General features: G+C 43.1%; 1 protein-coding gene across 1 annotated transcript in view; it reads right to left on the bottom strand.

Annotated features, from left to right (window-relative positions):
* The window catches only part of LOC103179984 (cytosolic phospholipase A2), a 51852-nt gene that overhangs the window by 36439 nt on the left and 1127 nt on the right, over positions 1-14286 (bottom strand). Inside the window, exon 2 of the mRNA XM_007895559.2 lies at positions 3109-3305. Coding sequence (XP_007893750.2) covers positions 3109-3141 — 33 coding nt within the window. The 5' untranslated portion in view covers positions 3142-3305. The remainder of the gene's footprint in view (positions 1-3108; positions 3306-14286) is intronic.

Below are 14286 nucleotides of genomic sequence, written 5' to 3'. Positions count from 1 at the left end.
ACTAGGCATGATGATGAGGAGGTGTATGTGTGTGCGTGTGCGAGTGAAGGGAGTGGGGGAAGGGAAGACAGCGTGCCAGTGCACCTACTCCTAACCAGTGGACTGGCTCCCCAAAAGGGCTCGGGATTTTTAGTAAAATGGGTACAGCAATTCAGCATTATATTAAAAAAAATCACTCAATCCACGACTGTTCGTGGGACACTGCTGTGTGCATTTGGCTGCCGTGTTGAGTCAATCCACTTTACAATATGTTGTGTGAAGCGGTTTGAGACGCCTCAAGCAAAGGGATTATTCTAATTATAAATTTTGCATTCAAAAACTTTGTTGGAGCTTAAATAGGAGGACGGGATCCAGGTGATGATTGGCTATCGTAGCTGTCACTCATCAGGGTGGGGTGGTTCTGGGCGATGATTTGCTGCTCTGAGCTGTCACTCGCTCGGATGTCTGGCTGTGGGGTGGTGAGTATCAGGTTTAGAACATTGTAAACATCTCAAACCACTGAACGAGAGTAGTGACTGTTTTTGCACCTAAATGTACAGTAGCCATTTTAATAAAACAATAATAATCCTTGCATTTGACATTGCGCCGTATCACATTGTTGGGATGTCTCAAAGCTTTACACAAGATTTACAGTAAAGTGTAGTGACTTGAGTATTTGTGGCAGATGATTTGCAAAGAGCCATGAAGTGAATGACTAATTTATCTGGGGGTGGGGGGGGGTGTGGGGGTGTGTGGAAGTACACAGCAAGATCCCCAAACAGTCAGTCTGTCAGGAATGTCCCAGGATAACTGATAAGAGATTCCTCCGATAACGAGTCGGTGCAGAGTGAGGGGTGAGAAAGACGGGGACAGAGAGAAAACTGCCCAGCCAACCTTCATTTGTACCAACTGTACAATTAGTCCTCTTACTCAACCCAGCAGTCGGATCATATCTTCAGCTATTTGGCTCAGTACAAGTAAAAGTCTAGAATGCGTGATAAGAACAACATGCGCACCAGACTGAAGACACAGAACAGCACACTCTCTTTCAGGTCTACTTACTACAGCCAACTGACTGCTCTAGTCCTCCAAGGTAATGAATAATCCTTATGCTTCACGTGGGCACCTTTCACGTCCAGATGACATCCTAAATCAATTAACGGGTTTTACTGTGAAGTGTAGTGACCGTATATTTTATAGACAAATGCGTCCAACCAATGAGGTTGTGTGTACTGTCATCAGTAGTGTCCAAGAGTATTGCGGACTTGCCTGGCTCAGGATCTAGACCACCGAGTTCGCCCCACTGGATCGCTTCAATTCTCGATAGTGCCTTGCCAGGAAAGTCACACCAGACCCTGCTTACCTCCTCTTACCTTCTCCCCCCCTCCATCCCCCCACCCCCCCACCAGAGGATCACAAGTCAAACCCTCACAAAGTCTCTCCATTGAACGGCTAGTGTGCAACAGCTTAGAATTTAACACTGAGAGGATTTATGAACATAAATAAAAAATTGAATTTAATGTAACTTCCCTTTTGACGTCCAGCTTCCAAGAGACGTGTAAAAATACATTTGTTTCAGGAAGTTAAATTGAAGCTGATATACATTTAGAGGCTGCGTTTCCTGTCAATGCATACAGAATTTAGCAAGTGGCTCTCACAAACTCTTCCACCTTGTCTCAAGGGCAAGACTTAAGACATGGATTCTGAACTGACTGAAGGGAAGCACACAGAGGATAGTTGTTTGAGAAACAAGATCAAAATGCAGGGTGGGCTATTTAAGTGGGTTACCTTAGAGCTCTGTACTGGGACCCTTCCTGTTCTTTGTATATTATAATAATCGTTGCATTTGATATGGTGCCTTTTCACATTGTTGAGATGACCCAAAGCGCTTCACAGAATATATTGCAAAGTGGATTGACTGTATTTTGTGAGCGAAATTAGGCAGCCAATTATGCACAGCAGTATCCCACAAACAGTCGTGGATTGAGTAACCAAATTATTGTGGGGGGAGGGATTATAATAATAATAATAATCCTTGCATTTGATATAGCGCTTTTCACGTCGGGAGGACGTCCCAAAGCGCTTCACAGAACACACTGTAAAGTGAATTGACTGTATATTTGTGGGCGAACGCGGCAGCCAATTGCCCACAGCAATGTCCCACAAACAGTCGTAGATTGAAAATGACCAATTTTATTATTGTTTTTGGTTTTGGAGAGATTATTATTAGGCGTGTGGAGTAAGGAAACTTGCCCAAGGTTTCGCCCTCTGCCTGGAATTGAACTCAGGTCTCTCGCTTGCAAAGCGAGTGCTCTAACCACTGAGCTACAGGACTTTTTTTGCTACCCAGGTAGCAAAAAAAGGTGGAAAAAGAATAACATACTTTATTTAATAATATATAAAATATATAATGATGACCTGGATGTAAGTAGTTACATTTGCAGATGACACAAAATTATGGATTCAGAAGCGGCAGCAAAGGTCTTATAAGGAGAGTATCATACAAGGAGTGTGTCCGAAAGGCACTCTTGCCTTTGAGTCAAAAGGTTATGGGTTTAAACCCCACATTGCATTGGGATTTGGAACTCATATAGTCTAAAATGACACTCCATACAATGCTGGGGGTATGCTGCAATGTCAGAGGTGGCGTCCTTCAGGTGGATGTTAAACATCCCAAGGCACTATTTGAAAAGAGAAGGGAGTTTCTCCCAGTGTCCTGGCCAACAATCCCCCAAATAAAATTGGTCACTCACTCCATGGCTGTTTGCGGAACATTGTTGGCGCAAAACTTCTGCCGCATTTCACGCACAAAATACCCAGTCAATCCACTTTGCAATGTATCCTGTGAAACACTTTGGGACGTTCTCCTGATGTGAAAGATGCTATATCAAATAAAGGATTATTATATTAGTATTATCATAGGGTATACATATGAACTGATGACTGGCATATGAAGTCCAATACAGATAAATAACTAATGTAGGAAGAAGAATAAAAGGCGCACATACGCCATAAAACTTTCCAAAAGGGAAGCTGAAAGAGATCTAAGTTAAGTTAACAATAGCACAAAGGTTAGTGTCTTGACTGATTCATTGAACAGTATCGAAGGAGAACACACAACTGACTTACTATTATGTGCTGATAGGGGTCAATAGAGGCCATGCTGAGGTTGCAGCTTAAATTGATCCTAGGATCGGTTCCCAATGACTAATCCTGGGATGCAGACAATGGACGGATGAAGGCGGAATTTCTTTTCGGTTGTAGATTTTCAGCTTAGGCGAATGCATGAAATCACCCTCAGCAAACTCGGAATGTCTCTCTCATTCCTGAAAAAAACACAAACACAACAGTAAACATTAAGCTCGGTCTGTCACCCATTTTTGTCCCTACGGAGTCCCTTCTGCAGGAGGTTCCAGATACATCGGGAACTGTCTGTGGGCCAAACCTAACCCCCAGTGGTGCCAATTGACCTAAAGTGAATGGTGTTAGAAACCAGGTGGAATTCTCCTTTAAGAGGATCTGAATTCTCCATTCAAACACAGTCTGGTGCTCATTCTGAACTGCAATATTAATATCGCACAGCTATGAAGGATGATGAAGCTGTGGTTACCAATAGTAGTCGTAAGACTAAAAGTACATCTCATTCCCTCCCCATATACAAAATATCATCTGTCACCTAATAGAAAATTCACCCCTATATCTGTTTTACACTTTTACACTGTTGTTACTGTAGGTCAATACAGTGAGGATGCAGTGACACTTCCTTGACTGGAAGTGCATCTGACTGGAAACTGAAGGGTTGGAACCCGCAGCCTACATGAGCCTGAATACCGAGTGAGTTACAAGGCACTCACGTCATAGAGCAAATTGCTTTCCATCAGTCTCTGTCGACTTTATCTCTTTCACTCCACCTCTGTGCGCCAAAACTCACAAGCATTTCTGACGTCTAGTCTGGTGACACAGACTGAGGCAGCTTCACTAAGAGTACTGTCTAACATCTTGTGTGGTGTTGAGAGGATAGTCCCAACCCCAGTACCTTCCTGATCATCAGCGAAGTTACAATTTATATGAGGGGAGACTCATATTAACTGTTGCATTTTATACTGTGTCTATAACATTGAATCATTGTAAAGCTATTCAAACGGATTTGCTATCAAGTGCAGTGATTGTGTATTTGTAGGCAGTGTATTTGTAGGCAGCCAATTTGCATACGGATACATACAACAATAACAACTTTCTATTGTATAATGCCCTTCACAAGGGTTAGTGTCTCGAACGCATAACAGTGGCAGAGCTTGATGTTGAACAGCCATGGAGTGAGTGATCAATTGTTTTATCTGGGGAATTGTTGGCCAGAAAACTAGGAGAACCAGCAGCTACAGCAATCACTTCTAGAAGCCAAAGCCTCCCCCTTGACACAACGGGACTGAGATTAATTCAGTCAGGCCAGAGAGAGTTCAGCTACACACTTGCACTAGCTAATCTTAACTCACACACCCAAAGGAGCCCTGTGTTCTGTCTTTAACGAGTGGCAGTGGAAGTGCATTACTTATGGACCATCTATTCGCTCCCTCTGTCACCTCATTTAAGGTCCATCGCGAGACACAACTCTTTGACCGCACTTTTGGTTACCTTTCGCCTTTCCACCCCCATTGGCTTCCACCCCACAACTTGGGTGCCCAGCCAGCATCATTTAACACTTTGAGCCATCCTCCCAATGTGAAACGGGCTTTATAAATGATAATTTGTATTGTAATGTTCCCATATTGGGTGAGAAAATCCAACAATAGGGAGCATGACGAGCTCAAGCTACATGTATGTGAGCACGTTTTAAAATTAGTTTTGTTTCTCCCTCTCTCCAGGGAGGAGTTTCTGTTGTGCATAGATTTTTTTCAAAAAGAAAGAGCAAACAGCAAGAAATGCTATCAATTATTTTACAACAAAGCCATTACATTGTCTTTAAAACAAGGAGAGGGCGGGGGAGTTGGTGTGGGGTGAAGGGAGGGGGAGGGCTGAGGTTCAGACCTTCATTTCCTGGTGGGGTGCATTGCAAAGATTAGTCTGAGTTCTAGGAGGTGAACTTGATGTAAAAGGGGTATATAAAAACAGAGGGGAAATGGGACTGAGTGGATAAAAGCCACAGAGCCAGCCTGTGTTTTATCGAAGCAGAATCCTTAAAAAAATGTATCTAACAAAGCAACAGCTTACATTTATACAGTGCCCTTCACACTGGGTAGTGTCTCGGAGCCCTTCACAGTGGTACAGTTTGATGCTGGGGCGGGGGGGGGGAGAAAGGGGAGGTGACTTAGGCATGGTCGAAGACTGCAAACTGAAGAGGGGTAAAGCGGGGGCAAGGTGAAGGGATTGAGGCAGCGAGTTCCAGAGTTTCGAGACATAGTCGACTCCTCGAGACTCTGTAACTCTCTGCCTCAATCCGACTGCCTTTACCCTCCTTGTCTGTCTTCAGATCACACCTGAAGACAGACACCTTCTTCTTCGACCATGCCTATGGTTACTTCTCCTCTCTCCTCGGCTCGCCATCAGGGTCCGCCACTGTTAAGTGCTCAAAGATGCTACCCTGTTTGAAGGGCGCTCTATAAATGCAACTTGTTGTTGCAGCTGAATGCACGGCAGCTGATGGTGGAGAGGAGGGGTATAACAACAACAACAACAAATTTACATTTATAGAGCACCTTTCACGTCGGGAGGACGTCCTATAGTGCTGAACAGTCAGGTGTTGGGGCCTGAGCATGGGGGAGCGGTGGTGTAGGGTTGAGGGAAGGCAGAGAGGTGGGAGGGAGGCCAAAGGCACTGTCGAAGAGAAGGGTCTTGAGACCGACCTTGAAGGAGGCAAGGGAGGAAGCGAGGCGAAGGGACCGTGCGATGGAGTTCCAGAGTGTAGGGGCAAAGCCCGGCTACCGATGGTAGGGCGGGTCGGGTGGGAGACATGGTGCAGGCCAGAGCCCGATGTGAACGGAGGGAGCGGGCAGGTTGGTAGGGACTAAAAATAGGCTAGAAAAAATAATTTGCGCAGAAGGTGGTCGGAGTGTGGAATTCTCTGCCACAAACTGTTGAAGCAGTTGTTAAATTCTACCAAAAGGGAACTAGATGGATGCTTGACAAAGTGGAATATTGAGGTTGTGGGACTGAGGCCTGAGGAGGGAGGTGGGGAAGTAGGAGAATGAAAGATCAGACTTGGTGGTTCATGTGGAGAAAAAANCACAGGTATAGCATACATGGCAGAGAGCAATAAGTGTACATGACACGTGACACCGAATGGTGGAAATTCATTGCACTTCTGGTTTTCCAACATTGCAACTGAACCCGGAGGGGCTGATTGACATGAGCCACGTGACTCTGAGGCTTGTGGTCACAATAGGGTCCAGGAAACGAGAAAGCTGCAGACTGGATTTGTGCTGAGTCATGGCACTGCACACTTGCCCTGACCAACCTAGGTTTACAAGGCAGCGTCGAGTAGCAACCTGCCTTAGCTGTTCGATCCTTCTCCCTCATTCCCAATTGTAATGAGGCAGGAATAAATAATGGCTGGAGTCATTGAAAAAATAATTGAAGTTTGATTCATTCTGAAATGCAAGAAGGGAATGATAATGCTAATGCTACTACTAATAATAATGATTGCATTTGATACAGCGCCTTATCACACTGTTGAAATGTCTCAAAGAGCTTCACGGAATCCACTGCAAAGTGGGTTGACTGTGTATTTTGTGGGTGAAACATGGCAGCCAATTGCACACAGCAGTGTTCCACAAACAGTAGTGGATTGAGTACCCAAATTTGGCACGATTTGTAAAGAGAAGGTAGTTTCTGGTCAATAATCCCCCAAACTAAAAACAAACAAAAATATTGGTTGTTCATTTCATGGCTGTTTGAGGGATATTGCTGTGTACAAACTGGCTGCTGCTTTTACCTAAAAATTTACAGTCACCAAACTTCACAACAAAATCCAGTGAAGCAATTTGAGATGTCTCAGCATGATTAGGCGTCCTGTAGCTCAGTGGTTGGAGCACTCGCTTTGCAAGTGAGAGACCCGAGTTCAATTCCAGGCAGAGGGCGAAACCTTGGGCAAGTTTCCTTACTCCACACAGAGCCTAATAATAATCCCTCCAAAAAAAAACAATAATAAATTGGTCATTTTCAATCCATGACTGTTTGTGGAACATTGCTGTGTGCAATTGGCTGCCGCGTTTGCCCACAAATATACAGTCAATTCACTTTACAGTATATTCTGTGAAGCGCTTTGGGACATCTAGAAGACGTGAAAAGCGCTATATCAAATGCAAGGATTATTATTATTATTATTATTATTATTATAGGCGCTCCAGCAAATGCAATGATTCTAAATGGGTTGAAAGGGCTTTTTTATCTGAACCTCTCTGTTCATCTGAATCGGTCTCCATAAATTATAACAAACAACAACTGGGATTTATATGCTGTAGCACCCTTCACTCAACATCGTGCTCAGAGCTAAACTAGAGTTACACTGCTGAGAAGGTAGGCTTGCCAGACAGTATTCACAAAGGCAAATCTTGCAGGTTTAGGAGCAGGAGAACAGGAACAAGAGGAAGTTATTGAATCTCATGAGTCTGTTCTGCAAGCCACGTGTCAGTGTCAGATGGTTTAAACTCCAGAAGTTCCCTGTCTGTGTCTGTCTGTCTGTCTGTCTGTCTGTCTCTCTCTCTCTCTCTCTCTGTCTCTCTGTGTCTCACTCTCTCTGTTTGTCTCTCTATACCTCACTCTCTGTCTCAGTGTGTGTCTCTCTCTCTCTGTCTCTCTCCGTGTCTCTCTGTCTCTCTCTTTGTCTCTATACCTCTCTCTGTCTCTCTCTATGTCTCTATATCTCACTCTGTCTGTCTCTCTCTCTCTGTCTCTCTCTCTCTTTGTCTCTATACCTCTCTCTGTCTCTCTCTGTGTCTCTCTCTATGTCTCTATATCTCTCTCTCTGTCTCTCTCTTTCACTCTCTCTGCCTCTCTCTATGTGGACTTTATGGAGTCCTGTAGCTCAGTGGTTAGAGCACTCGCTTTGCAAGCGAGAGACCCGAGTTCAATCCCAGGCAGGTCAGGGTGAAACCTTGGGCAAGTTTCCTTACTCCACACAGGTCTAATAATAATCCCTCCAAAACAAAACAATAATAAATTGGTCATTTTCAATCCACGACTGTTTGTGGGACATTGCTGTGCGCAATTGGCTGCCGCGTTCGCCCACAAATATACAGTCAATTCACTTTGCAGTGTGATCTGTGAAGCGCTTTGGGACGTCCTCCCGACGTGAAAAGCAAGGATTATTATTAACACACACACTAGGATCCTCGGGCTTTGGCTCTTGTCACTGACTTGCAGTTTCTGGGATTAGGTGAGAGGCAACCCTCTGGGGAGAAAGTACGCACAACCATTCCAGACAAAGGGAAACTTCCATACATATACAAAGCTCTCAGTTGTTTGGTTAACTAATATCCACCCTCCTGATTCACTCCATGAGTTTAAAAACTTATAATAATAATACTTTTGATATACCAAATGTAGAAATTTATATAACGATGGGATCTCGGTTTGATTCCTGAGCAGAACAAAAACGTAGGCAAATTTCCTTACTCCACACACCTCTGTTTACCTAGCAGTAAGTAGGAGCCTGGTCGTTTGGCAGTTGGCAGATCATTTTCCAGTGTGATAATCCCTTCAATAAATGAATGAATGAATCAATCAATCAATCAATAAATCAATAAATAAGAATTTGGTACCTCAATCCATGGCCGTTTGTGGGACACTGCTGTGCATAATTGGTTGCTGCGTTTTGCCCACAAAATATACAGTCAATCCACTTTACAGTATATTCTGTGAAGTGCTTTGAGACAACTCAACAATGGAAGGACTTTGCTTGGAGGAGTCACCGTCTCAAAACTTTCCTAAGGTTTTGCCCACCCGGGAACCGAACCCGGGTCCTTTCGCTTGCGAGGCGAGTGCTCTAACCAATACGTTACAGGACTCCAACTTGTACTCCTCCTTCAGCCATTACTTGTTATGATCAGCATGGCAGTAGCTGCATTCGATTTGTCTCCATGGCAAGAGCAAGTGCTATCCTCAATGCAATTCTTTTAACCCTTCCCAGTGCCTGTCATTGAGTGTACAAAGACCAAAATTGGCCCATACACTGCAGACACTCAGGGTGCAGATCCACTCATACACTCTCATATTTGGTCTGGCAATTGCTAACACAAAACTGTTTGAGGATTTAATCAACAAAAGTTTGCCCAAGTTATTTCGAGGCATCAGATTTAATGATATATTTATAACCACATTTGCTTTTAGATACACTGACTTTCTCAGTATCAAAAATGCTATTGCTCATCATCAGTTCAATCTCAAAGTACCTTCAATCTCTACGTAAAGGACGTTATATAAATGTTGTTTTTGCTGATGGTGATGTTGAAATGATCTTTACAAAATGAGCACTCTGCATTCAAACACTACTTTGTGTGAATCCGAAACCAATTCTTATTGCTGTTAGTATACCAATACCGCTGACAGCTAGCTAACCTGTGCCCTATCACCCACAAGTAAATAATTCAATTTCAGATTCATTTCCGATTCCATGAATATTTTCCCAAGACGGGACCTTGGTTTAACATATCATTCTCCTCTGACAATGTAACTAATGCTCCCTCAGCATTGCATTGGAGTGTCAGCCTAGACTAGGACTCAAGGATCTGATGCTGGGCATGAACCTGTGACAGCGACTCCTCCTAGTAGGCTACAGTGTTAATCTAAGAAGTTATTGATTTATTGCACCCACACCAATGGAGTGCAGGTACAGCTTCAAAATGCACTACAATAATAATCAAAAGTAAAATTAAGTCACAAACTCCAACACTGTGTCATAGTAAAAACAGAAAAGATGACAGCATTACCCTACTGGAAATCCCAAAGCGTATTGGGCTCTATGCTCAGTCTTTTCAGAATTACCCCATTTCCAGGGGTACTGTGCAAGGTCACAAGATCACAATATTGAGTTCTGACTAAGGGTCGTGGATCCAAAACGTTGACTCACTTTCCTTTCTCCACAGATGCTGCCTGACCTGCTGAGTGTTCCCAGCGACTTCTGCTTTTGTTCCATATCACAATATTGGTTTAGGTAATGAAAGCCCTCCAGAACTCCGTTGCCGAACTGACAGTGTCCCCCCTTCAAAAGTCTCAAATCTAATGTCCTGGCCTCAATCACCCTTCCTGGTAACCTATTCCACTTGTTAAGTACCCTCTGAGTAAATAAAACCTTCCCAGACATTCAGCATTGAATTGTAAACTAATTATATACTTAGAAGCAGTGTCATCATATAAAACCTTTCACCATTTACCAGACATAGTATTCAGGAAGTAATTTGCACCAAACTAGTCATTGAATGTTCACTACATTGTTTGCGTAGCTGCTTGGTTGTGGAAGAAAAATACCATGCTGAACAGGCGAAGGAGCGAAGGAGGGGTGCGGGGAAGGGAGGAAAAGATCGAAAATACTCTGTGCCTGCTCCTTCCTGCGGGGAATATAATAATGTAACATCATTGTGGAGTGTGGCAGTTAGGATAGAGAAGTGGGTGTAAAATCCCACGGGGATCAGGAACAAGATTCCGAGTCTGAACTGAGGGAAATCAGCAAAATCCATATTTTGTCCATTTTGGATCAATTTGAACTGTAGTAAGCTCTTTTTATAACAGAGTTAGTTTTTTTTAAGTAAACACATATAGGGTCAAATAAAAGCTGAGCACAAACTAAACCGAAACATGGAAAACATAGTACAAAATAAATAAAAATAATAATAATCCTTGCATTTGATATAGCACCTTATCACATCATCAAGATGTCTCAAAACACCTCACAGGCTGTACTGTAAAATGAAGTGACTGTGTATTTTGTGCGTGAAATTCAGCAGCCAGTTGTGCATAGCAGCGTCCTACAAACAGCCATGGAGTGAGTGACCAGTTTTATTTGGGAGATTGTTGGACACAGGGAGAAACTCCCTTCTCTTTTTGAATAATAACATAGGATTTTTAACGTCCACCTGAACAGGCAGACAGGATCTCGGTTTAGTGTCTCATCCGAAGGACAGCACCTCCTTATTATGCAACACTATCCCCAGCACTGCATTAGCGTGTCATCTTAGATGATGTGATTCCAAGTCCCGAGGTGGGGCTTGACCCCACATCCTCTGGCTCAGAGGCAAGAGCGCCAACACTGCGCCAGTCTATCACATGAGAATTAGCAAACAAATATGCTACATTTATCCAAATACATTGGGGCCAGAATATTGGCTGAACAATTTAGAGAGTGCAAGTTTTGGCAAATGTTTAAGTCTCTGTTTGCCAGCCTGTTTTCTGCACATTTCTTAATAAAATCTTTGAATAGAATTTAAGAATTTGCCACATTCTGCATCTCTGAAACGGTGTCAGATGTCAGCCCGGCTCAGTTGGTAGCATCCTGGTCGGGTGTCCTGGCCAAATAAATAAAATTGATCTAAAACTTCAGAGCTATTTTGTGGAATGTGCACAAATTCGCTTCTGTGTTTGCCCACAAAACACAGTCACTGCACTTAACAGTATATCCCATGAAGCACTTTGAAACATATTTATAACATGAAAGAAGCCGTACCAATGTAAGGATTATTATTATTATTGTATAATATTATGGTAATATATTTTAAGTCTAGGCCTGGGTGGAATTTTTTGCCCTAGTGTGCAATTGCTTGTTGTGGGGTTAGGTGAAGCAGAATTCAACTTGCAACAGTTAGTCTTGATTAAACCACCCTTCACTTCTACTTTCTATGACAGCTTAGACTGAGTTTTTACATTGTGAAATGCTTTCTATCAACGTGTAAGCATTATATTGTAGTTTTCTTATGCTCGTTCAGGGTTTATACAAAAGCCCATTATCATGCTTAAGAGTATCCAAATCAGACTATTAGCACTTTGCATGCCACTTACACATGCAAGTTGCTGTGTTTGGAATGGAACGTGGATCTTTAACACCTATCTGAACAGGCAGGCAGGAACTTGGTTTAACATCTCATCCAAAAGACGGCACCTCCAATGACAATCTGCTTACTTAATTTCATAGGAACATAGGAATTGCTAGGCGAAAAAAGACCAAGATCCATCCTGTTCGCCTTCGACCATCCTGATAGTCGCATGCTACGATAATGGAGATGTTGATATCAATTAATTCTGTATGGATTAGTCTACAACAGAGTGGAAAGCTTTAGGACCTTAGATCTAAAGTTGCCTGGTTCTTCCAAGCATACTATACTTACTATATGTCATGTCTCAAATTACTCAGAGACATGACATATATTAATTATATTTCATGAGGTATTAGGTGCAGGTTGGCAAGAGTCAAGGCTTGGGACCCATGAACACAAATCAGATCATGATGCAAACATGTCAGCTTGGCTCAGCTGGCAGCATTCTCACATCTGAGTCAGCAGGTTGTTGGGTTCAAGCCCCACTTGAGCTCACAGTCTAGGCTTAAATTCTGATACAACGCTGAGGGAGGGGTGTGTAGGGAGGGGGAGTTCTTCATTGTCGGAGGTACTGTCCTTCGGATGAGATGTTAAGTCAGGTTCCTGCCTGCCTGTTCAGATAGATGTTAAAGATCGCCTTTGGAAAAGAGAAGGGAGTTTCTCCTGCTATCAATAATCAATCCCTCAGATTAAAAAAAAGGTCATTCACTTCATGGCTGTGTGGGGCATTTTGGTGTGTGTAATACCAAAGCCTGACAGAATCTGAAAGGGCAGACCAGTCATTGGGGGTAAGGAGTCATCCCACTCAGCTCCTGTGAATCCTGCAAGCCAAAGACCTAACTAGCAGACAAGCAGCAGGGAATCTTACCAGACGGTGCTCTCGATGGCAAGCTATACAGTTTCACCTGGTTAGACTCCAGCAGTTGCCCAACCCGCACCCTGGGGTCCCCAAGCCTTGGTTCTTGCCAACCTGCGCCTAATACTTTCTGGAATTAGTTCAGCAGGAAGCATCCCTCCAGGGAGAGAGTGTGCATTCCATTCCAACAATCTACTTCTTGGGAGTTTTTTTTGGTGGGTGCAATACATGGAAATCGCAGCTTGGTTTGGATACTCTTGAAGTACAGTGATGGGTTTCTGCATGTGTTAAGATATCCGACCATAAACAAGCGATACAAAAGATTTCACAGCACTGCATTCTGAACGCAGACACGGGGGGAAAAAAAATGACATTTAACCATGACACCAAAAACAATCCGAACTTTATTTTTGGGGTTGAGGGGAGTTGTTCATGCCGTTCTGGTCACGATTTGCCGTCCCTGCAATTTGCTCTTAACAAGTTCATTTCCATCAAAACCGAATACCACCACTTCATTCATAAAGGCTAAATCTGCAATCGGTCGTTATTTTTTGGGGGGAAAAATAGGGTGGAGGCAATTTTTTTTCTCAAGTGCAGACATGGCTTCTGAGCAACACTGAGAGTTAATCTCTCTCTGGATCAGGACTGAAGTCAGAGTCAGGGACAGTAGTTTGCCACTCCATGGGGGGGTGAGATTCCCAACCAAACCCTTTCTCTGTCTGGTCTCTGTCACTCTCTCTGTCACTCTCTCTCACACATACAAATACAAATCCTCTCTCTGTCTCTGTCTCTGTGTCTCACACATATAAATACAAATCCTCTCTCTATCTCTGTCTCTGTCTCTCTCTCACACATACAAATACAAATCCTCTCTCTATCTCTGTCTCTGTCTCTCTCTCACACATATAAATACAAATTCTGTCTCTGTCTCTGTCTCTCTCTCACACATATAAATACAAATCCTCTCTCTATCTCTGTCTCTGTCTCTCTCTCACACATATAAATACAAATTCTGTCTCTGTCTCTGTCTCTCTCTCACACATATAAATACAAATCCTCTCTCTATCTCTGTCTCTGTCTCTCTCTCACACATACAAATACAAATCCTCTCTCTATCTCTGTCTCTGTCTCTCTCTCACACATATAAATACAAATCCTCTTTCTATCTCTATCTCTGTCTCTGTCTCTCACACATATAAATACAAATCCTCTCTCTGTCTCTGTCTCTGTGTCTCACACATATAAATACAAATCCTATCTCTGTCTCTGTCTCTCTCTCACACATACAAATACAAATCCTCTCTCTATCTCTCTCTCACACATATAAATACAAATCCTCTCTCTATCTCTGTCTCTGTCTCTCTCTCACACATATAAATACAAATCCTCTCTCTATCTCTGTCTCTGTCTCTCTCTCACACATACAAATAC

The sequence above is a fragment of the Callorhinchus milii genome, unplaced genomic scaffold, assembly GCF_018977255.1.
Source record: "Callorhinchus milii isolate IMCB2004 unplaced genomic scaffold, IMCB_Cmil_1.0 Scaffold5, whole genome shotgun sequence".
Taxonomy (NCBI): Eukaryota; Metazoa; Chordata; class Chondrichthyes; order Chimaeriformes; family Callorhinchidae; genus Callorhinchus; species Callorhinchus milii.
The sequence above is the reverse complement of the archived record's forward strand: the minus strand, read 5'-3'. Positions and strand labels throughout refer to the sequence as shown.